This window comes from Corythoichthys intestinalis, chromosome 16 (assembly GCF_030265065.1).
Source record: "Corythoichthys intestinalis isolate RoL2023-P3 chromosome 16, ASM3026506v1, whole genome shotgun sequence".
NCBI lineage: Eukaryota > Metazoa > Chordata > Actinopteri > Syngnathiformes > Syngnathidae > Corythoichthys > Corythoichthys intestinalis.
In genome coordinates, this window is record NC_080410.1 from 52066249 (window position 1) to 52091857 (window position 25609).

The window sequence follows — 25609 nt, forward strand, 5'->3', positions numbered from 1 at the left end:
CACTCAAGGTACATTTTTGACCATTTGATACTGAAAAATAAAATGTAATAAAATCAGTAAATAATAACAAATTCAAACTGATTAGAAACATTTACTCTTCAGGACAACATGCCAAAAAATTTGACCGAAAAAAAACAAAACTGAATAGAAGGGGGGAAAAAGGTCTCTGGACAGAAGGAAAGTTTTTATTTTCGCTGATTCACCACAGTGCTCACTGGTTTACTGATATAACACTGACAAAGCGGGACGATTGTGACAATTGGCAATATTCGGCACATTTTCGCTGAAAAACAATCAAGCGGCTTATCAATGAGATTGAGGTCGAATGTCTTTAAGTGGCGTCTTAACTGATTTGGCTTCTCCGCTATAATCATTTTTAGACTCAGTAAACAGTGGTCTTTCCTCATTTCCCACTATATTAAAAGTCAAAGGCAAACGGCCCGAAAAAAGCGCATTCTCGGCGGCCGAGGGAGAACCGTAGGTGAGGGCGGTGGTCGTGACGATCCCAAGCCGAAAACGGCACTTCTCGGCCGGACACGTGAGAAAGACAGTGGGTCGCTGCGTGAGTCCAGCTCTGCATGAGTCTCTTCCGTGTGCTCTTGCTTACTTCAAAAATACTGCACGCACTTTGAAAATGAGAGCGCCACTGCCACCCACGGAGTGGATGTGCAAGTACACTTTATTCTAGTACGGCAAAAAAAAAAAAAAAAAGCATGTTCCCCGAGGTCGCTCGCGCCCCCCCTGGCATCGCTCTGCGCCCCCCTGGGGGGGCGCGCCCCACCATTTGAGAAGTACTGTGTTAAAGTGATCCATGGATAGAAAGACTTGTAGTTCCTAAAGGATAAATGTTGGTACAAGTTATAGAAATGTTATATTAAAATCCCTCTTAATGTTTTTGTTTTAATAAAATTTGTAAAATTTTCAATCAGAAAATAAACTAATTGACACGGCTCAGAGAACAAACGGACCCAATAATGCAGTGCTCAGAGAAGATTTATTAACAATGGTTCTGAGACGAAGAAGTCTTGGCCTTTGAAGGCTGTTCGAGCAGGGGGGGACGAGCAAGGCGAAGGCCCAGGCAGGATGCGTCTAGATCCGGTCCTGTAGCAGGGTTCAGGTCGCAGAAAAAAGGCAGAGGTACAGACGAGGAGCAGGCTAGAGGCAAAAATCCACAAGGTCAAAAAGTGTATCAAAGGCAGAGGCACAGACGAGGAGCAGGCTAGAGGCAAAAATCCACAAGGTCAAAAAGTGTATCAAAAATCCGGCAAGACAAGGTAACTAGAAACGCTCGTAAGTTGCAGTGAAGGCTAACAAACTCGCAATGGAGCAGAGGGCTGTGTGTGCTTATGTAGGGAGGCTGTGGTAATGACCAGGTGTGCAGGACAGGTGTGTGGAATGAGTGCTGATGACTGAGGGGGAAAAAAAGGAAAAAGTATACAGGCCTGCTGTGGGGCTCTAACACTAATAGCTGGCCATTGTTGATGTCAATAATAACACAATGCTCATTGTGTTTAAACCCATAAATTCAGTCACACCAAAGCGCCAGCAGAGGGAGACAAAAAACACAAGGAACAAATGGACACGTCACTGTGCTGTCATTTTAATCTGTTTGAGCGGGGCATGTGCGTTAATTGCGTCAAATATTTTAACTTGATAAATTTTTAAAAAATGAATTACCGCCAGTTAACGCGATAATTTTGACAGCCCTAATACAATCACAACTTATTATAGAATAGAACAGACCTTTATTATCATTATACACTTTATACTGTTAGCGAATGAGGCTAGCGGTCGCCTAATGTAAACAGAGCTTTTCTGGTGAAAATTCTTGTGAATAAATGCTTAAATCCCCAAATTCCTTATAGATGTGGAGGCTTGGTCTTTTCTTGTTTTAATATGAAGTAATTCGTTTAAGTTTGTGAAATGTAACAAAGAAACATGCAATCACACTCCACTTGAGCTACCAGAATAGGTTCGCTAAATGAGGCTGTTGCGTTTGCAGGTGTTTCACTCTTCGCAACTGGATCAGAAAATGAACTGGTTGCAAGCTCACTTGTTCTGCCGCAAACACGGCGCCGATCTACTGAGCATCGGCAGCCCCGACGAGGAACATTTTGTACTCCAAGTCCTACACGAAGCCTTTGGGTGAGTGACCCCTGATGACGATGGAGGGATTCATCAAGATGATGATGATAATGTGACCCGCAGAGAGTCCGAGGACCATGAGCAGCACTGGTTTTGGATCGGGCTGAACCGCAGGAACCCGATGGATAACGGCAGCTGGAAGTGGAGCGACGGACTGGCTGTGAGTACTGACATCGATAGGAACAAAATAACGCTAAAAAGGATCAAAAACATGATTGAAAGCTTTTTACCAGGTGACATACCAGAACTTTGGTCGGTACTACTACAATGTCAGGCAGTGCGCTGCAGCAGACTTGGGCTCCATGACCTGGCTGGCCATGCGCTGCGACTCTGAATTGGACTGGATCTGCAAGATACCTCGAGGTGCAACCACACGGAATACAGTCCCTGACAAAAGTCTTGTCGCTTCTCCATTTTGTAGAAACAATTGCTAATAACCTGACTTTTAATGATTCAATTGGTTTCAGAAATGGCTCATATGAAAGCCCTCCCAAATGATGAAGACAAAAGTTTTGTCGCCTATAGAAAGTAGTGAGAAAATTGAACAAAAAAATGTACTTCAAATACAAAAATATGTTACATGACATAAGCGAATGAAGTAGTGGTGCTGTGAGATCCAAATTGAATATTTTGGATGACTTCCATGTGCTTTGGCAAGGATTCATACAATTTATTGATGAAGTCATCAGGAACATCAAAGAAAGCAGTCTTGCATGCCTCCCAGAGTTCATCAACATTCTTGGTTTCGTCTTCCATGCTTCCTCTTTCATCCTGTTCATGTGTGGTGACTGGGCTGGCCAGTCCTGGAGGATCTTGATCTTCTTTGCCTTGAGGAACTTCGAGGTAGAGATTGAAGTATGCGATGGAGGACCATCCTGCTGCAGAATTTGTCCCTTTTTATGGTTAGGAATGGAAGAGGCAGCTAAGATTTGTTGATATTTCAGACAATTTATGTTGCCTTCCACTTTGGAGATCTCTCCCACAACCCCATACTGGATGTAACCCTAGACCATGATTTTGCCACCACCAAACATCACTGTTTTGTGGCTAAAGGTGGATTTTTCAGATGAATATTCCATTGAATGACACCACAGTCGCGGCAAATATTGCAGGAGACTTACTGGAGCCTGCATGGATCCGAGATTCACTCAGAAAACAGTGAAGTTTGGTGGTGGCAAAATCATGGTCAGGGGTTACATCCAGTATGGGGGTGTGCGAGAGGTCTGCAGGGTGGAAGGCAACATAAATAGTCTGAAATATCAACAAATTTTAGCTGCCTCTTACATTCCTAACCATAAAAAGGGACAAATTCTGCAGCAGGATGGTGCTCCATTGCATACTTCAATCTCTATCTCAAAGTTCCTCAAGGCAAAGAAGATCAAGATCCTCCAGGACTGGCCAGCTCAGTCACCAGACATGAACAGGATGAAAGAGGAAGCATGGAAGACGAAACCCAAGAATGTTGATGAACTCTGGGAGGCATGAAAGACTGCTTTCTTTGGTGTTCCTGATGACTTCATCAATAAATTGTATGAATCCTTGCCGAACCGCATGGATGCAGTCCTTCAAGCCCGTGGAAGTCATCCAAAATATTACATTTGGATCTCACAGCACCACTACTTCATTCACTCATGTTATGTAAGATATTTTTGTATTTGAAGTACGTTTTTTGTTCAATTTTCACTTTCTGTAGTCGACACAACTTTTGTCTTGCCAAAATGTGAACTTTATGTCTTCATTAAATGATCAATCTTTTTTCAGTGAAACAGATATATTGTTGTACATTCAACATCATTTGGGAGGGTCTTAGCTTTCATATGAGCCATTTCTGAAACCAATTGAATCATTAAAAGTCAGGTTATTAGCAATTGTTTCTACAAATGGATAAGCGACAAGACTTTAGTCAGGGACTGTAGACTGAACGGCAACAAAAGCGTTGTCTTACCGATGACTGTCAGGATTACAATTTGTTCTTTGTTCTTCTTGATTTCAGGCAGCGTTGAGAAGGAACCAGAAGCCGCTGAAGGTCGGTGTCGTAACACCGGGAAATACAGTTTTTGGTGTTTTCGGTCGGACAGCTGTCTTCAACTCATTTTTGGGTTCGGAATCCAAAACTGAGGTTTTCTTCAACTGTAGGATCCCTGTTTGTTTGTGAAATGTTTATTTCAAGTTGCAAAAGAAAAACTGGGATCGCTTTTGGATTTCCACCCCATAAAATGAGCTACAAACAGCCGTCAGACCTAAAACAACAGGTTTGGGGCAGTGTGACAGCCCTTTTCATGCTTCGTCTTTTGGACGAAAATGCTTTTTAGTCTTATGCCCTTTTCACGCATATCTAAACACCGTTAAAATTCGGGGATTTAAACGGGTAGCCCTTGCGTGTGAAGGCAGTTTCCCGGGTTGACTGACACAGAGATTACACGTACATTTAACATGTCGCGTTTTAGGATTGTTTCCCTGGATGAGGCATGTGTGAAAGCACGAAATTGAAAAGGTTTTTTTTTTTTTTTTTTTTTTTTTAAAAACCTGTTCAGCTGTTTGACATGGAGAATGGAAGTCTAAGTGCCCAGATAGTCTGAACAGTTTTAATGTTCTACATTGAGAGTCTTAGGGGCAGTTTACATGGCGACTCTGCGACACAAAGACACAATGACTGAGTAGCGGAATTGCCTCGCGTGCATATGGTGTCGGCGAAGACGAAAAATTCTGAATCCTGCCTCGAAAGTGGAAGAATTCGATTGCGGGGGATTGAGGGGGGCTTGCTTCGCATGCATATCAAAGGCTACTGCCGCGCCGGACACGCGCCGATAACGTCAGCACTCCTACACGTCGCATTGGGCGTGCGCAGCGGTGCTATTTAACATTAAAAATTGCAAATGGCGGAACGTCGGCTTTAATTTACTGTTTTAATAATATTTTAAAATTTAAATATGTTGAATGTTTCCATTTTTGTGCCTTTTGGAGCAAAAGGAAAATTCCATTGCTTCGAATGGGCGGGCATGTTTTCTTCCGGGCTGAGGGAGCTTGGTGGGGTCAAAGTGCATCATTCTCTGTCGCCCGGTAAATCTGCACTGCCCCCTAGGGCTTGACATGATCTCCAGATCTCTTTTCTAATATCTAGTTAACTCGTCTCTCCATCACTAGTCACCCGGTTTCCCCTTTCCGAAAAGAGAAATAAAGTAAAGACAAGTGGTAAGTAGAGTGAGAAACAGGGGATAGGACTCAGTGGCTGTACTTCCCCCAGCATTATAGCTTCTAGTGCAGCTCAGACTGAACTGTGAGTCTAAACCGGTTTTAACTACCCTGACCATAAGCTTTGTCAAATAGGAACGTTTTTAGTCTAATCTTAAATGTCCAGACTGTCGGCTTTTTTAAAACTAGCTGAAAGCTGATTCCATAAGACATGAGCTTGGTAGCTAAAGGACCCTGGGAACTACCAGTAGACCTGAATTCTGAGAACGGAGTGTTCTGTTGGGGCGATATGGAACCAGGGCATCAGTGAGATAAGATGGCCCCAAACCATTAATTGTCTTAAATGTAATAAGGATGTATTTAAATTTAATTCTAAAAAAAAAAAAAAACACGGCAAAAATGCAAATCGCAATGAAGGGGTTAAGAAAACAAACGGTCAATATCTCGGCAAGCCGCCTAGGCTCGGTTTAAAGACAATGCTAAAGAGCTGAAATTGGATGCAGGTACGATATTGGGCACTCATCCCACAGATCTGTGACAAAACAATCTGACCAGCAGCAGAATGTGACAAAATCATGCCAGTCGTCATACTAGCTTCACTTGCTAGCTAGCACAGCTATTATCCTAGTCCAGTCTAACTGCGTCATCACCCCCAGCGTGCATTGCGCCTGTAAAACATGGCGCCCTTCAGAGGTCGCAACGTACTAAATATTAGATTTTTGAATCAATGGCAATAATAGACACTGCTGGCCAAAAGTAAAAAGCAATTCTGTCAGACAATGCTCAATTTCTCCCAGAAAATGATTGTAATTACGAATGCTTTGGTAGTAATACCTTCATTGATTTCGCTTCCAATCAAAAAACACAAAACAGAATGGAAAAAAAGAATTAAATCATGTCATTTTACCCAAAACTCCATAAAATGGGCCAGACAAAAGTATTGGCACCCTTTGAAAAATCATGTGATGCGTCTCTAATTTGTGTAATTAACAGCACCTGTTACTTACCTTTGGCGCATAAGAGGTGGTGGCAATAATTAAATCACACTTGCAGCCAGTTCAAATGGATTAAGGTTGACTCAACCTCTGTCCTGTGTGTACCACATTGAGCGTGGAGAAAAGAAAGAAGACCAAAGAACTGTCTGAGGACTTGAGAAGCAAAATTGTGAGGAAGCATGGGCAATCTCAAGGCTACAAGTCCATCTCCAAAGACCTGAATGGCCCTGTGTCTACCGCGCGCAGTGACATCAATAAGTGTAAAGCCCACGGTACTGTGGCTAACCTCCCTAGATGTGGATAGAAAAGAAAAACTGACGAGAGATTTTAACGAAAGATTGCGCAGATGGTGGATAAAGAACCTCGACTTACATCCAAACAAGTTCAAGCTGTCCCACAGTTTGAGGGTACAACAGTGTCAACCCGAACTATCCGTCTGCGTCTGAATGAAAAGGGACTCTATGGTTGGATACCCAGGAAGATCCCACTTCTGACCCAGAGACATAAAAAAGCAGGCTGGAGTTTGCCAAAACCGTAAATGCACAGAAAATTGACTTCAAATAGTAGTATTGTGACATTCTGTAACGACATGGAACTGGTCAATTGGCCACTGAGTGCCCTGGTCAAGATCTTTCTACAATGCGGCCAAAACCTGGACAACGCGCCTGCCTGGGATAAACCCTAAAGTCTCAATACGTGGAGGATAGCTGGGGTAGATGGCGGCCGCTGTGTCTGACCATACTCAAAGTGGAATGACATCGAGGATGTTTTTCCTTTTGTTGCGCTGCTGGCTGCTATTCTTCTGCAGGGGCTTGGAATACACTTGATTCGTCGGATGTGTTGGATAGCCAATAGCGATCGGTGGAATTGGCAACTACTACGGTCAATGCTATTGCTGGAGTGAATGTCAGCCTCAACAAGGCCTGTGATGATATATTACAGGTGAAGAATGACCTGGTGACATCCAACACTGCCACAACCTGAATGGCGATGCAACTTACTACGAAGCTGCGCAACCTTGAGATGGATGATCGTCGGGAGGCAGCAAGGAACGAAAACTGCGACGAGGATTAAGTCGACGAAAGGGGGCTGGCGGACACAGCCTGCCATCGGTCCTCAGCTATTCCCTATCTTCTTGATGGAATCAACTGAATAAACTAACCACTGAATTATGAACTAATCTTCTGGATTTAATCAACATAACGATCACATGGACACGATCGACAAAGGACTATTGGGAAAATGAACAATCAAGGGGGATGGTTAAAAAAAACAACAACCTTGTAATCACTACGTTACGCAATCTGAACGTCAAAAATTGTTATACGATATTTTCTGCGTCCTATGATACACTGGGGGCGGGTCTCAATAAGCTTCGGCTTCTCCCGTCTGCCCTTTTCTTTTCGGGTTGAATTAATTGTAAACACATATAAATCCTGTATGTTTGTTGGATTTGTCATGCATGGAGGGAAAATAAAGAAAGAAGAAGAAAACTTACCTGAGGAAGCCAAAACCTTTTTCTGGTCAGATGAGGAAAAAGTAGAGCTTTTTGGTAAAAGGCGTCGAGTTTACAGGGGAAAAAAACGAAGCCTTCAAAGAAAAGAACACGGTCCCCACAGTAAAACACGGCCTAGGTTCCCTGATGTTTTGGGGTTGCTTTGCTACCTCTGGCACTGCACTGCTTGAACATGTGCATGACATTATGAAGTCTGAAGACTACCAACACATTTTCCAGCATAATGTAGGTCACAGTGTGAAAAAGCTGGGTCTCCCTCAGAGGTCATGGGTCTTCCAGCATGACAATGATCCAAAAAGCACTAGAAAATGGTTTGAGAGAAAGCACTGGATACTTCTAAAGTGGCCAGCAATGAGTCCAGACCTGAATCCAGTAGAACACATGTGGAGAGATCTGAAAATGGCACTCTTCAAATCTCAGAGACCTGAAGCAGTTGGCCAAAGAAGAGTGGTCTAAAATTCCAGCAGAGCATTGTAAGAAACTCATTGATGGATACCGGAAGCGGTTGTTTGCAGTTATTTTGTCTAAAGGTTGTGCTACCAAGTATTAAGTATTAGGCTGAGGGTGCCAATAATTTGTCCAGCCCATTTTTGGAATGTTGTGTAAAATGAATTTATTTTTTTTCATTCTCTTTTATGTTTTTTCATTGCAAGCAAAATAAATGAAGCTATTACTAACAAAGCATCTGTTATTGCAATCATTTTGCAATCATCTGACAGATATGCAGGGGTGCCAATACTTTTGGCCAGCACTGTAAGTCCGAGTTTCCCTTTAAAGGCTAAAGCAACATGCCATATCAAGCCAAGACGTCACATCAGTGACATGACCAAACACTGCTACGATGTGTGCTAACTACACATACGATAAGAAAATGTCACACATCGTGAACTTGTGACCGAAACGATGGCGAATTTTCATCTTGTTCTTGTCTCCCCAGACAAAAACTGGCATCTGTCTTGTTATGTTAGTTTTGTTATCGTCATTTAAAAAATCAGGCAGGCAAACTTGTTAGGGGTGAAAAAGGTGACAAAGTAACATGGACATGCGGCATGCGCGGAAAAGTGCATTTCATAGTGCAACCAGAGACATTCGAATTAAACACAGTACATAATAATTTAACATATACAAGTCTAAATCTCTCATCCTGAAATCAGAGCATATAAGACGCATTAAGTAGCAAATCATACAAAATCAAAATTATAAAATATACAGTTTGTCCCGTTTGCATTAAGCAGAGAACAGCTGTACAGCATAAAATATGAATTTACAGGTACAGTATAAATTCCATTCACTTAACTATTATGTGTGATAGATAGATAGATAGATAGATAGATAGATAGATAGATAGATAGATAGATAGATAGATAGATAGATAGATAGATAGATAGATAGATAGATAGATAGATAGATAGATAGATAGATAGATAGATAGATAGATAGATAGATAGATAGATAGATAGATAGATAGATAGATAGCATTAACTGTAGTGATCATAACTTTATTTACATTCAACCAAAGCAATTAGTCCTATGGTCCTTAACTTTAATTGATAGGGCATCATACTGGATTAACAGGAGTACACCTGTAGGCTGTTTTATGAACAGGGGGGGTGTACGAACAGCGCAGGAATGGGGGTACTTTCAAATGCGACCTGTAGCGGAGCTCTCCGGTTTGATAAACTCTCGATGGCTAAACAAATGAAACGACCTCCACAACAAGTCAAAACTCTTCCCTTTCTGTAATTATCGGAGAGTATAGAGGGGCCTTAAATAACTCGTTGTCAAAAATAACTGGTGACCATTCAGAACTTTACTAACAAAGCCCTGAACATGACTTGTATGGAAGGCACTAGTTCATCACTCTAGTTACCTCATTGCTCATGATTTTTTAAAAATTTTTATCGTTAACAAGTGCTTTACAAAGGGGCCTTTCGTAACTCGTCACAACGCCAACTGGCAACAATTCAGATCCCAACTGACGTTCGCTAACTTTACTAGCAAAGCCCTGTGTGAAAGGCGCTAGTTAGCCCCTCCGCAGTTAGAGCTACATCGAGTAACTGCGTTCTACGAGGCGGTGAAATATTGAGGACTATCTGAAGTTAGTTATCAAGAAATTAAGCGAATACTTGTGTTATAGACACCATTACAAGCGCAGGAATTGATCGAACGACACGATTGAATGATTTATGAAGACTATTATAGGCCATCACTCAAACTTTTTGCTTTAAGAAGTTAACCATTTTTGACATTAATCCCTTACCTTGCCGCAATTTCCAACGGGTCCAGGCGAGAAGCTGGGATGGAGAGGGGTTCCGCCTCCTCATTGCTGATTGGCGATAACTGTGCTCCCGTCTCTCACTATTGTCTGTCATTTGTTGTCACGAGAAGAGAGTGGCGGTGATAGATCTAGGTCATCGGACTAGAGTGTAGTTTTGAGCATGGACTACAATTTTGAAGTTAACTGTTTCACTCCCTCGTTGACAGCCCCCCCGCCCCATTTTTTCCTCCTCGGATCTACGTGATTCAGAAGAATGACCCATTTTGCTTTCAAAATGGCAAATTTCGCCGAAAGGTGGCAAGTTTGCAAGCCTAAAAAATTGTTCGTTGACGAATTTTTTTTTTTATCGTCATTGTTGACGAAAACAACAGTGTTTTTTTGTTGTTGTTGTTGTACTGTAAATGTAAGAAGAACTCATTGGCTTGTTAGGCACCTCCTCTCCGGAATGGATCGGCTTCCAGGAGGCCGAGTACAAGTTTTTTGACCACCGTACCACGTGGGACCAAGCCCAGAGGATTTGCTCCTGGTTTGATTCCTCTTTGGCGTCCGTCCACTCGGCGCAGGAGGAGAAATTCCTGGCTGCCACGGTCACCCAGGCAAAGAACACTCAACTAAACTCTTCAATGAGAGTTTTCATAACGCTATAGTAATGACGTTTGTTTTTTTCCCCCCCTCACATCTTGTAGATGATAAAGGTGGAGGGCGACAACTGGTGGCTGGGACTTCATACTTACGACAACGACGGACGCTTTCGTTGGTCTGACCGCTCCGTGCTCAACTATGTGTCTTGGTCCACCGGCAGGCCGCGCCCCCTCAGTCGCGACCGGAGATGCGTTCACTTGATCGCCAACAAAGGTGAGAGTAGACCCCCGACTTTACGAGACTGGAATCTAGTTGCTGGAATTAGGTTTTTTTTTTTTTTTTTTTTTTTTGAATGATTCAGACAGACTTGACTTGATTTGAACTGCATGACTTGAAAAGTTGTGTTTTTTCCCTAAGTTTTTATTGTACTTCTCCTGAATATATAAATTCAACAGCTGAGTGGGCTGAGGAGAAGTGCCCCTCCGACCTGCCGTATATCTGCAAGAGGGTGAACGTCACTGGTACCGCTCCCCCGACGCCATCGGCCCCGCACTCGCCATCAGGTTGCCCTGACGGCTGGGCGTCGTATCAGCGCAAGGTACAAGAGATCACTTGGCGCGCCGCCCTTGTATAATTGTGATACAACCCCTAGCAAAAAGTATTGAATCACCAGTCTCGGATGAGCACTCCATCAGACATTTTATCACGTAGAACAAACTCGGATAAAAAGCTTGAAAAAATAATGCATTAGTTCAAAAGTGCAACTCTTTAGCATTCAGAAACACTAAAAGAGATGAATAAAAAACATTGTGGTGGTCAGTAAATGCAACTGCAGGGAAATATATATGGAATCACTCCATTCTGAGGAAAAAAATATGGAATCATGAGAAACAAACAAAGAACTAACTATCAAAACACATCTCTAGTATTTAGTAGCACCACATTTGGCTTTTATGACAGCTTGCAGTCTCTGAGGCATGGACTTGATGAGCAGTGTTGTCACAGATTACTTGAAAAAGTAATTTAATTACTGATTACGCCTCAAAAAAGTAATCTAGTTACTTTACTGATTGCTTCATTATCAAAGTAACTAAGTTACTTTAAAAGTAATCTATCAGTTACTTTTTACCCATTTTTCTCCCTTTGCTGCCTCAACATAAGAATGTCAAACGAAAAATTTCATCACATGTAATTGATGTTCCGATGATTGAATTTAAAGGGGAATATCAGAATTTCGTGCTAGCATAGCCACTCCGGAGCCCTGAAACTAACAAATATCTGACAAAGTGCTTGGAATTTGTTGAAAAAAACTCCACCGACCAATTAAATCTCTAAGTTTAAGCCTAATGTCAAAACTTCTGAATTTCGAGTTATGGTTAACAGCATATCAGTGCCAATGTAAAACAATGCAAACTGACTGCACAAAATTGCAAAGGTGGTGGCGGTGGCGTGCACAACCCGGAAGTACTCCTCTCAACACACAGGCGGTCAATTTGGCCACAAAACGTGGCGGCAACTTAGCACTTTACACTCAATCGGACTTACAGCACATCCCACAGATGCTAAACGAACACATCACCTCACGGCATAAATATGCAACACGCATATGATGTAAACGAAGCTTGCCAACTTGGAGCGATGACTGCCCATCGTTGCTACGGCAAAGCTACGAAACGGCCGCGCATGTAGGGGGTCCAACCTTTTGCTGATACCCTCCAGAATGAAGGAAAAATACTCACCTTCATTCATGGATATCCACAGATCAACATTCCCTAGCAGCGTCTCAACACTCGGCGCGAATGTCCACCCGCCTCAGTCCCACAACACGTAAAGCGAGACCAAAACAGGAAATAGCTAAGAGGTTGTCATGGAAACACGTACCGGGAACCTTTTACTTTAGCATTGTCTATTCAAAATGCTCTTCGTAGATGACTACAATATTCTTCATTCCACATACGTTATGAGGCAATGAAAAAATCGTAACGCAGAGACACTAAGGAAACTAACTTTAATCAGATTACTGGTGTAGAAAAATGAATGCGTTAGATGACTCGTTACTGAAAAAAGTAATCAGATTACAGTAACGCGTTACTGACAACACCGTTGATGAGTATTCTTCAACAACTACGCACCACTGCAACGGCAAAGCTACGAAACAGCTGCGCATGTAACGGCTCCAACCTATCGCTGGAACCCTCCAGAATGAATGTACAATCACAGGCGCACATAGGTCAACATATTGCACATCTCAACAGGTGGCTGCACTCGGCTCGAATGTGCACTTGCGAGTAACTATGAGCAGTTACTATGGAAACGCAAACACACCGGGGACCTTTCTAACATTTTCTATTCAAAATGTTCTTCGTACATGACTACAATATTCTTCATTCAACATACATTATGAGGTAATAACAAAATGTTACTATTTTGTTAGCACAGACACTAAGGAAACTAAATTTAATCAGATTACTGGTTTGGAAAAATGAACGCTTTAGATTGCTCGTAACTAAAAGAAAATAATCAGATTACAATAGAGACAACATTGGTCGCGCCATGCTGCGACACACAGGCAAATAGGAGAGCAGCATACTGAAGGGGATGGGACGGGAAAGGGCAGCAGGAGTTTATGGCGCGACATTTAAAAGCAGGAAGCACATACGTATCTTTTACAGTAATGTATCTTTTTGTATTTTATTTTGTATAATTTTCCCGTTTAAAGATGTCGTAACCTCAAAATAACGTTTGTTGAGACGGTAATGGTGCCACTGTACCAGCAAATACTGAATGTTCTTTTATGGCCTCGATAGTGCTTTCGAGTGCTCGAGCTGCAGTCTCAGCGAGCCACGTGGTCTGCGGCCAAAATCAAATGTGAACTGCAAGGCGGCGTCCTGGCCGTGTTGTCCAATCATCTGGAGCAAGGTGAGAGAAAAGTATTTCTGATGATTTGTCAAGGGCGAACCACGTGTCCGTTCTCCTCCCGGCAGCCTTCGTCACCACGCTGCTGTCCAACGCCAGCGTGGACGTGTGGATCGGCCTCAGTTCCGACGATAAAGGTCACTTCCGATGGGCGCAACCGGGCCTCCTGAGCTATACCAATTGGGCTCCGGGACAGCCCGTCGACAATAACGGGCCGCACCACCAAAAGAATCCGGTATTGGCTATAGCAGTTGTAAAGTTCTTTTTTTTTTTTTTTTTTTTTTGTCCGGTTCCAACGGTCCCGCTGTGTGTGTCTCACCAGGGAAACTGCGTGGCCGCGATTCACGGAAACCCGGAGAAGCATAAGGGCATGTGGGCCTCCCGGGCCTGTGAGACGGACAGCATCGGCTACCTCTGTCAGAGGCAACAAGGTGAGAAATTCAAGCAGCGGTGCACAAGTGTTGACTTCGGCTCAATGTGAACGATTAAGTTTCAGCGCGAGTGACAATGGTTGACGTCCCATCCTGTTAGACTGGGAAGGGCTGACAGCGATCATGTGATCGCTAACATTTAAAGTAGAAATGGAGTTGTTGACGCAGAAGTTGCTCCGGCTTCTTCTTCTTCTACTATTTGCGTTGTTGTTGCGTCCGATCATAACTTAATCCGAATGCTGATCAGATGAAAGCTATTTTGTCTATTCAGTTTAAACACAGTTTATGTCAATACAATGAGCTACAAAGAGTCTGTAAATTGCAGTTTTCCTAAATGTGGAAATTACATTACATAGCATTTAAGCTAGCGGACATTTACTATGCATGTTAGCCAATTGTGGAAACATTAGCATTGTATAGCATTTAAACTAGCAGACTTTTGCTAGTAAACATTAGCATTGTATAGCATTTAAGCTAGCGGAATTTTGCTAAGCAAGTTGGCCAATTGTTGTAAACATTAGCATTGTATAGCATTTAAGCTAGCAGATGTTTGCTTGTAAACATTAGCATTATATGGCATTAAAGCTAGAGGACTTTTTCTATGCAAGTTAGCCAATTGTTGTAAACGTTAGCGTTTCATAGCATGTAAGCTAGCAGACGTTTGCACTGCAAGTTGGCAAATTTTTGTAAACATTAGCATTGTATAGCATTTAAGCTAGCGGACATTTACTATGCATGTTAGCCAATTGTGGAAACATTAGCATTGTATAGCATTTAAGCTAGCAGACCTTTGCTTGTAAACATTAGCATTATATGGCATTAAAGCTAGAGGACTTTTTCTATGCAAGTTAGCCAATTGTTGTAAACGTTAGCGTTTCATAGCATGTAAGCTAGCAGACGTTTGCACTGCAAGTTGGCAAATTTTTGTAAACATTAGCATTGTATAGCATTTAAGCTAGCGGACATTTACTATGCATGTTAGCCAATTGTGGAAACATTAGCATTGTATAGCATTTAAGCTAGCAGACCTTTGCTTGTAAACATTAGCATTATATGGCATTAAAGCTAGAGGACTTTTTCTATGCAAGTTAGCCAATTGTTGTAAACATTAGCATTGTATAGCATATAAGCTAGCAGAATTTTGCTTGTAAACATTTGCATTATATGGCATTAAAGCTAGAGGACTTTTTCTATGCAAGTTAGCCAATTGTTGTAAACATTAGCATTTTATAGCATTTAAGCTAGCAGACTTTTGCTATGCATGTTAGCCAATTGTTGTAAACATTAGCATTGTATAGCATTTAAGCTAGCAGAATTTTGCCATGCAAGTTAGCCAATTGTTGTAAACATTAGCATTGTATATCATTTAAGCTAGCAGACCTTTGCTTGTAAACATTAGCATTATATGGCATTAAAGCTAGAGGACTTTTTCTATGCACGTTAGCCAATTGTTGTAAACATTAGCATTGTATAGCATATAAGCTAGCAGAATTTTGCTTGAAAACATTAGCATTATATGGCATTAAAGCTAGAGGACTTTTTCTATGCAAGTTAGCCAATTGTTGTAAACATTAGCATTTTATAGCATTTAAGCTAGCAGACTTTTGCTATGCAAGTTAGCCAATCGTTGTAAACATTAGCATTGTATAGCACTTAAGCTAGCAGACCTTTGCTATGCAAGTTACCCAATTGCTGTAAAAATTAGCATTGTATAGCATTTAAGCTAGCGGACTTTTGCTATGCTAGTTAGCCAATTGTTTTAAACATTAGCATTGTATAGCATTTACGTTCGCGGACTTTTGCTATGCAAGTGAGCCAGTTGTTGTAAACATTAGCATTGTATAGCATTTATGCTACTCGGACTTTTGCTACGCAAGTTAGCCAATCGTTGTAAACATTAGCATTGTATAGCAGTTAAGATAGCAAACGTTTGCTATACAAGTTAGCCAATTGCAACAATGCAGCAAATGAAACAATTTGGTGCGCACCAGATCCCTCAGATATACTGTACCTACCACATTTCATTCTGATCAGTCCACAAATAACGGAGACGTAGCCATTTTAGTTCATGTTCTCACCAAGAAGAACAAAGCGAGTGCGCTCTTGAGCCCTCCTGGGCTGTGTCAAAATTTGGTGCTCTTGGGCTGCTTGGATGAATGAATGAAATTTGGATTTGTTTCAATAGGGAATATTCATCCGACATATGAGTAAATTGAACTTTTGCACTTGAATCTAGTGACCTGACGCCAACCTTTTTTCAGATCCAGGTATACCCCCGGCGCCCGCCATGATTCCCGCCTCCCCGTCCAAGCGCCTGGAGCTAGGCGGCGTCACGTACCAGGTGGTGCAGAAGCGACTGGACTGGAACGGTGCCCTGCACCTGTGTAACTCTTTGAACATGACATTGGCGGCGCCCAAAGATCCCGTACAGCAGGCGTACCTGACGTTGCTCATCAACAGCTTGCGACGTCCGGCGTGGATCGCTCTCTACAACTACGGGGTGAGTTCGCCGAAAAGAAAAGAAAAGTACTGCCGCGAGTCGGGTGAAAACTGTTGCTCGTACGTCCTCAGGGGCGAAGCTACACATGGCTGGGTGAGGAAGACTTGCCCTATTCCAACTGGGTAGACGGGCAGCCCAATACGCTGTCGGGCTGCGGTCACATGACCCCCACCGGCCTATGGACCATGGCCCCCTGCGGCCACAAACTGGATGCCGCCATCTGTCAAATTAGCGGTGAGCAACAATATTGGTTGACACGGTCTTGATCGTAGGCTAAGTACCGTATTGGGCCGAATATAAGACGGCCCTGATTATAAGACGACCCCCTCTTTTTCAAGACTCAAGTTTGGAAAAAAAGACTTTTTGAACACCAAATTAATTTTTATACAGAAAATAATTACAGTACATCGGAAACAAATGATTATAACAATATATTTGAGAAAAAAAGCATGTTATTTTGCTTCATTCAAATCTTAATATCTGAACATTTAAATATGTAAACTACATTCGTAAATGAATGGCTTCTGGTTTTTGAAATGTAAATAAACCAATCTATTGTGATAAAACGACAAAATTGCAATAACTGCATTAACCGTCAAAGTGAAGTCTAACTGTAGTCTTGAAACAAATCTGAATAAGGAAAAACATTGCAATAAAATAATGCAAACTGGTTAAACTTGAGAGTAGCTGAGATCTGTCATGATAGAACATCGCTTCTATGATATCTGGCGCCATCTAGCGTCGTGAATAGGTATAATGTCTAGACCGCGAATATAAGACGACCCCCTCTTTTTCAGTCTTATTTCAATGCAAAAAACACAGTCTTATTTTCGGGCAAAAACGGTAGATAACACTGGTAAACACGTTTTTTTTTTTTTTTTAATAGTTTTTGGTCTGACAGTTCCCATTTTTGAGTGCAGAATCTAAAACCCTTTTATCACTTTTTCTCTCTCACGTCAAGTTTATAGACATTTTCTAAAAAATAAAAATAAAAAATAAGGAAAAAATGCTGCATTTAACATACTATGTGATTTTTTTTTATTGTTCAAATATTGACAAAGAACTAAATATGAAAAAAACAGGCATGGCTGAGACGTTTATTTAACACTTATTCATTTATTTATTTATTTATTTATTTTCCCTTCAGGCATGACAAAATCCAAACAAACATACAGCATTTATATGTGTTTACAATTAATTCAACCCGCAAAGAAAAGGGCTGACGGGAGAAGCCGAAGCTTATTGAAACCTGTCCCCAGTATACCATATAGGACTTTTTTTTTTTATGTATACGTTTATACAGTAATAACTATCCCCTCTGATTGTTCATTTTCCCAATAGTCCATTGTTGATTAGATCCAGTAGATTAGTTCAAAATTCAGTAGTTAGTTTATTCAGTTGATTCGATCCAGAAGATAGGGAATAGCTGAGGACCGATGGTAGGCAACTTATGAGTATACACGAAGGATATAGCTACGACATAGTAAGCTGTGGAGAAAAAAAATCTTGCTAGATACTTGATAAGATCCAATTTTAGATTCCTCACCAATCAATGAATAAAAACAGCTGACAAACCTAAAACAATTCAGTTTTAGACTGCCTAGAGGGAGGTCTCCAATTCTCACTCACTTTGTTCTTCTTGGAGAGGACAATTTTGGTAGGTTTACAATAGAGATGTCCCAATCCGATCACGTGATCGGAAATTGGGCCGATTTTTCTGAGGATTGGAATTGGGCGAAAAGGATCAGGTTTTGAAATAATAGAAATAAGTATTTTTCAGCTTCATGCTCATACAGCCTCTCACTCGCCCTCCTGCTGCTTTTTTTGGTTAGCCGTGCAGCTGGCGTTTGCTAGTTAAAGTTCATGATGCGCAATCTTTTGTCTCTACGCTGATGAGGCATTTATAGTAGTCGTAGTTCTTTTTCACTTTTTCTCTTTAAGATTTTGCCCCGTGTAATATCATGATAATAATATACGGCAATAAACCAAGTTTGGCATGAAATGGATTCTCATAGTGTACACTTGACCAATTAGACACATGAAATTCTGCCATTGATCTAACAGACATGCCTACGAGTCACCAGTGGACCTACCCTGGAAGTTGCCCTCGTTCTGTGGGCGACTGGGCGTGGGTGTCCTTCAGGAATCACTGTTACGCCTTCAACCTGCAAAGACTCCGACTGCAACAGGACGCACGCTCGTCCTGCCAGAAAGGTACCTCCGACACGACATCGCAGATCCTTGGAAAGTCTTAAAAGGCAGTGAATTCGCCATTTTGGAAAACGGTCTTAAAGAGATCCTCGATCTTAAAGACATGTACGCTCTAATAAACCACAATTGTTCTCTTGTACTAAAATATGTTTTTAGAAACTAGGGCTGTCAAACGATTAAAATTTTTAATCGAGTTAATCACAGCTTAAAAATTAATTGATCGTAATTAATCGCAATTCAAATCATCTATAAAATATGCCATATTTTTGTGTAAATTATTGTTGGAATGGAAAGATAAGACACAAGACTGATATATACATTCAACATACTGTACATAAGTACTGTATTTGTTGATTATAACAATAAATCAACAGGATGGCATTAACATTAACATTGTCTTAAAGCGATCCATGGATAGAAAGACTTGTAGTTCTTAAAAGATCAATGTTAGCACAAGTTATAGAAATTTTATATTAAAAACCCTCTTAATGTTTTCATTTTATTAAAATTTGTAAAATTTTCAGTCAAAAAATAAACTAGTAGCTCGCCATTGTTGATGTCAATAATTACACTATGCTCACTCATTGTGCTGAAAGCCATGAAATCATTTGGACCCAAGCGCCAGCAGAGGGCACCAAACACCAAAAAACAAGTAACAAGCGGACATTACACTGCTGTCATTTTAATCTGTTTGAGCGGGGCATGTGCGTTAATTGCGTCAAATATTTTAACGTGATTAATTTTAAAAATTAATTACCGCCCGTTACCGCGATCATTTTGACAGCCCTAATTAAAACGAAAACATTAAGAGGGGTTCTAATATCAAATTATTATAACTCATACTAACATTTAAGAATTGTCTTAAAGATCGAGGATCCCTTTACTAATGCAAACCCTCGATGAGTTATTTAATCCTGCAAACGCCGTTTATCATTTTAAAAAGTATTGCTGTTAAAACTAGTCCCATCTACGATTTTTGGGAGCGATCTCGACGGCTCTCGCTGATTCTTTGCATTGTCGATGCGTTATGGACGACACTAATGCATCTCCCGTGGTGTTTTTTTCTTTTCAGTTTGGTTGGTTGTGTAGTTGGTCTTCAATGTAGTTTCAAATGGCATTAAAAAAAAATTGCCTCGAGCTGTAGAAACCCTGAAAGATGGCTTCCCGACCACGATGTGTCATCCTCCCCTTTTGTTTTTTTCTAGTGGGAGCAGAGCTTCTCTCCATCTTGGACGAGACGGAGAACGCCTTCGTGTGGGAGCACATCCAAAGCTCGGCCGAGCAGGCCCACGGAGCTTGGCTGGGAGTCACCGTCAAAGGTCCCGAATCCCTCTCGCCCGCTCCCCATCAGTGTCATTACATAACCGTGAACTGCGAAACCAGATGTCTGTAAAAAAAAAAAAGGAATGATATTCACCCACATTTTGGCAGATTGTCAACTCATTGACTGCCATTGATAGACAAACCAGATCTTTTTTTCCAGAGTGCAACTTTGGTGTTTTCTTCTGAAGGTCCAACAAAATCTCAAGTGTTGTTGCGATTGCGTCTTAGGTCGAGGGCTGGTATGGAGCGAGGAGACGGAGATGTCCTACACCAACTGGGAAGCTCACGACGTGGCCTTCTCAGTGCTCTCGCCCAACTCCTGCTTCTGGATCCAAAGCAACAGTGGTCTTTGGAAGCCCGGATCGTGCCGGAATCGAACGCACGGCGTCATCTGCAAGCGAGCGAGAAGTAAGCGTCCAAGTCTCCTTTTTTTTTTTTTTTTTTTTTACACAAGGAATTCAGGTAAAGTGGTACCTCAATTTACGAACGTCTCTACACACGTAATTTTCAGGTTACGACGCTCCTAAACGAGGAAGTATTGCCTCTTATTAAGAAAGAAATTTCAGCTTACGAGAGGCAAAAATACTATACAATACTGTAAAACAGCCATGTCCAAAGTCCGGCCCGGGGGCCAAATGCGGCCCGTGGTCAAATTTCATCCGGCCCCCAGCCTCTGTCATAAAATCAGTAACGTCTGGCCCGCACAGACTTAATTAATTGGTCAGCTGTACTGCTACCAGCATATGAAGTAGCTTACACACTAAATGCTGCTCCTCATTTACCAACTAAAAGACAGCAGCACTCTAAGCAACATTACCCCATGTGACCCCTTACTTACAATTTACTAAAATGGCGACTATCAACAAAAAAAAAAAGAAAGTTGACTGCGACGACCGACGCTTCAAGGATAGGTGGAAATTGGACTATTTCTTCACTAAAATAGGCAGCAACTGTGTCTGCCTCATTTGCAAAGAGACAGTCGCTGTTTTTCAAGAGTTCAATGTGAGGCGATATTACTAAACAAGAAACGCTGACATGTACGACAAGATTACAGGAATGATACCCAGCGAGAAATTGAAGCAACTTGAAGCTAGTTTAATTTCACAGCAGCAGTATTTCGCATGAGCCCGAGAGTAAAAGAGAACACCACAAAGGCTAGTTGCGAGATTGTTGAATTTTTTTTTTTTTTTTAAATACAGCAAATGTGACACAAAAAATGGCTTGCTAAAATGTCCTTAAATATATTGTTCTACGTAAAGGACGTCAGCCAAGGTCGGCCCCCCACATTTTTTCCACACCAAATCTGGCCCCCTTTGCAAAAAGTTTGGACACCCTTGCTGTAAAAGATACAGTGGTACCTCTACTTACGCCTCAACAGGAAACTATTGCCTCTTGTTAAGAAAGGCATTTCAGGATACAAAAGGCAAAAATTTAATATGACTGGCAGTGGCAGACTTGGCAATTTTGGGGCCTAAGGTGAACATATCCAGGGGCCCTATTCATGGATCAGGGGTTAAAAAGGTGAGAAGGGTGTGGAGGAAATATGTTCCGTTACACTAGGGCTGTTCTAAACGACAAATTTTCTCCTGATTAGTCAGCCAACTAGTTTTACGATGAATTCATAATTTTCTTTTTTTTTTACTGATTTAGCAATTAAATTTTTGTTGCTGCTTATTAATTCACAAATCTATTTTGGAACCCTTAAATTCTTTATTAAAGTACAAATAATCATGTAAATAACAATAATTAATCACAAATAAACAATGAGGTTAAATGCTGATAGCATTTACTTGTGCAAAAGAATGGAAAGCAAACAGATTCAGAACACTGACTTTGCCTTTCCAACATGATTCAAAACAATTCTAAAAAAAAAAAAAAAATCTAGCAATATTATTATAGTATACTACTATGTAGGCCTGTCGCGATAACAAATTTTAGTGTGCGATAATTATTCTCATAAATTATTGCGGTATGCGATATTATTGCGCCCCCCCAATTTTTTTAACCAATTTACAATAACACAGTGAAAATATGTATTAATATATTAATAGATAAATTCAAAAATACTTTTTAAGAAATCACAACTAAAAACAATAGACCATGCCTCTTAAGTAAAAAACAACAATATTGATATCGTACAGAGACACAGAATAAATTGTGTTAAAATAAAAAAGAAAAAAAATTGCACTTAATAACTTAAGCATTTAGGCAAATGAAAACTTTTCCCGTCATAGCTTCTGAAATGGTGTTTCATAGGGATGCAACGATACAGTTAAGTCATGGTTTGGTACGATTTTGATACGGGGGACACGATTTTCAATCCGATTCAATACATTTAATGCTCTGTAAAAAAAAAAAAAAAAAAAAAAAAGTTTCATTTTTATTTTTTATTTTTATTTTTTTTTGCTAACGAGCAAAAATTAAATTGCCATCATATAAACATGCATTTTAGTGCATAATATTTATGTGCTTACTTCTTACTGATCTGAAACATTTTTGTATAAAAGTGCTGAGAACAATCTTTACTGTTTGCAAAGTGAGGCAAGGCACACTGTTGATTGCTTACAGCTGTCTTAGCAGCTAGGTTTACTACATGAGCAAGACATCCTATTTGTGGTCCGAATCCATCTGTGTCACGTACTGAATTAACAATATTTGCAACATTATCTATAGTCACTGGTTTGGATTGATTTGGCCTTCTTAACTTCCATTCAGTTTATAATTCATTGATGTAGTATATGGACTACGTGTCCCATAATCACAATGGGCTCACGTGTCCCATGGCAAGGGTAGCACATCTAGTTTGCCATTTCATGATATCTAGTGTGTGCGCGCACATTAAAAAAGTTAGCATTGCTGCTGAAGTTACGTCTGCTCGTTACTACACAACACCAGCATATGACAATCGACTTTCATAAACAGGACGAGTTTGAAGCACAGCGCTCTGAATTTGCCACTCAAATATCCGGCGTTGTGCCGAAAAATAGCTGCCCTGGAACGACGATGCATTTTAGGCAGTTGGTAACAAGGAATCCGAACTTTTAACAGCAAGTCTGCCGCACGCACGTGCATGGGAGGCAATAAATCGCAGCGGAAAAATTACCGCCTTCATTTTTATTTATCGCGCGATAAATAGAATTATTGCATAATGCGACAGGCTTACTACTATGCATAATAGTAGTATAATAATTATTCATTGCCAATCATATTTGTCATGTAGAGTGTCATTTGAAAGCTATTCTTAGTGTCGAATCTGTATTATGTAGTATTTACTCAACATATTATAATATTAATTCTGAAGTATGTGGGATTAACTCCAGAAATCATTATTTATATGATGAACATGACGTGCTTTGAGTGTTATTGTATGACTGATTGGAACTGTACTACATTGTTTCGCCACAGGGTGTGCTGTCGTGTATTTTATGTTCGGTGTGAAGAAGAAGAAGAAAGTTAAAAGAGGCATTAGAGGCCTGTTCTTAACTTCTCCCTCACTGCACTTTGGCTCTCATGGAGAGCACGTTCGTTCATGTGTTCGAAATAAATGATAGCCGACGTGCAAAGTAGCAAGTGAGCTGTAAAAATAGCGAGCTTAGTGGCGTGAAAACCACGGGAGAGCTAAGTGAAGCTAACGAACAGCTAAACGGAGCTAAGGGATGCTAAACGGCGCTAAATGAAGCTAGGCAACTGATACTCTGTCCGTTGTCGTGGAACAGTCCATTGTAGTTGTGTGTGTGTGTGTGTGTGTGGGGGGGGGGGGGGGGTGTAATATAAATGCAGCATTCAAATGGCTGTCTTGTTTTGTTATTTGTTTGTTTGGTATGCTGACATAATTATACATGACGAATAGTTGGGGGTGCTGCTGGCTCCGGTGGCCCAAGCCGTTGCTCGTTGGGGCAAGGGTAGCTGGTTGGGGGCCCCCTACTGGTTGGGGGCCTAAGGCGATCGTCTACTTTGCCGGAATAGTACATCCGCCTTTGATGACTGGTACTCGCAGCTCCCGGAGTTTACTGAACATAACACTCATAACTGCTCTGCCATTGGCTATCGCCTAGCATTCCTAGCATCCAATAGGGAATGGGACGTACTACGTCATTGTTTGGACGCGCCTCCATGCTGGCAATATGATTCACTTCCGGTTCGGCAGAGTCAATGCGGATTGTAACGTGTGGTCGTGCTAAGCTAACTCTTTCGGTGTTTTAGAAAGAAAATATGGGTGCTTATTGTTGCGTTACCGGGTGCAACAGCGTCTCCTACGACAAAAAAAGGGGCTAGGAAAAATGGACTCACTTTTCACCGTTTTCCTGCATGGAGGACCAAATATCAGATCACGAAGGTACGACAGATGGCTGGATTGCAGCGGTTCGTCGGAAAAGCATTTCTTATGATCATATTTCTGCTGGAATGAGAGTGTGTTCCTGTCATCTCTACTCTGTAAGTTGAACGATTTATACATTTTTGGTTTCAATACGTTTTCGTTTTTTTACACCGTTGTGTAAATCTGCCTCGGGAGCAATGCTCGCCTACTACGACTCACCTACCTGTTGTGTTCCTAGGTAAACCTGCTGACAACACATCCCGATTGGTCACCATCTCTCTTCTTGGATCATTTGACAAAGAAAATTTGTTCAATGGAGTGGTTCCATTTGTCCTGTGTCGGACTCAAACAAGCCCCTGCAGCAGACGCCATCTGGGTCTGCCCTTCTTGTCGATGAACTGCGGGCTTATAACTTGTGAAAATGCAAGAACTTTAATGCACATATTTATTCTGACTGGCTATTTAACTATGGCCAGTGACGTGTTTTTTTTTTGTGTTTTTTTAACCACTTTGACAAAGACACGTTTCATTGTAATGTTGAATTTATATATTCTATTATTATTTTTAATTTATAATATTCTTATTTGCTCTAATGTAGACTTTAGACTGTCAATTCAAATAGTGTTGGAAAAGTTGCAATACCTAAAATAGAAATGCAAGAACTGTAAAGTACATATTTATACACCTTTATTTACCTAAGGCCACTGGATGTTTTTTAACTGCTTTGAAAAATACAGGTTTTGTTGTGATCTTGTATTTATATAGTATATAGCTTTTTATAATGTTATGTATTATAATATTTGCTGCCCCCTGCCAGAGTGGGGGCCATTTTGTACTAAAATGGTTTTAAACTGTCAGTTCAAATACTGTGTTGGAGACTAGTACTTGCAATACTTAAAATGGAAACGCAAGAACTTTAAAGCACATATTTATCCTGTCTGGCAATTTACCCAAGGCCAGTAAATAGTGTTTTAAACTACTTTGACAAAGACACGTTTATTGTGATCTTGTATTTGTGTATTACTTATAATTTATTATATAATATTTGCTGCCACCGTCAGAGGGTGGGCCTTGTTTGCACTAATTTAAAGATATTAAACTGTCAATTCAAATATCGTATTGGAGAAATTGCATTACTTACAACACTGTCCAAAAATTGTCAATGCATACTCCAAATAGAATAACAAAATTAAGTCACCTGA

The 25609-nt window shown here is 40.9% G+C and overlaps 1 protein-coding gene across 1 annotated transcript in view; it reads left to right on the forward strand.

Annotated features, from left to right (window-relative positions):
- The window catches only part of mrc2 (mannose receptor, C-type 2), a 91713-nt gene that overhangs the window by 61667 nt on the left and 4437 nt on the right, over nt 1-25609 (forward strand). Inside the window, exons 13-27 of the mRNA XM_057861579.1 lie at nt 2003-2145; nt 2209-2305; nt 2379-2508; nt 4139-4171; nt 10556-10722; nt 10813-10981; nt 11164-11306; nt 13516-13627; nt 13693-13859; nt 13947-14055; nt 16317-16555; nt 16627-16789; nt 18620-18769; nt 19972-20085; nt 20318-20497. Of these exons, the coding sequence (XP_057717562.1) occupies nt 2003-2145; nt 2209-2305; nt 2379-2508; nt 4139-4171; nt 10556-10722; nt 10813-10981; nt 11164-11306; nt 13516-13627; nt 13693-13859; nt 13947-14055; nt 16317-16555; nt 16627-16789; nt 18620-18769; nt 19972-20085; nt 20318-20497 (2116 nt within the window). The remainder of the gene's footprint in view (nt 1-2002; nt 2146-2208; nt 2306-2378; nt 2509-4138; nt 4172-10555; nt 10723-10812; nt 10982-11163; nt 11307-13515; nt 13628-13692; nt 13860-13946; nt 14056-16316; nt 16556-16626; nt 16790-18619; nt 18770-19971; nt 20086-20317; nt 20498-25609) is intronic.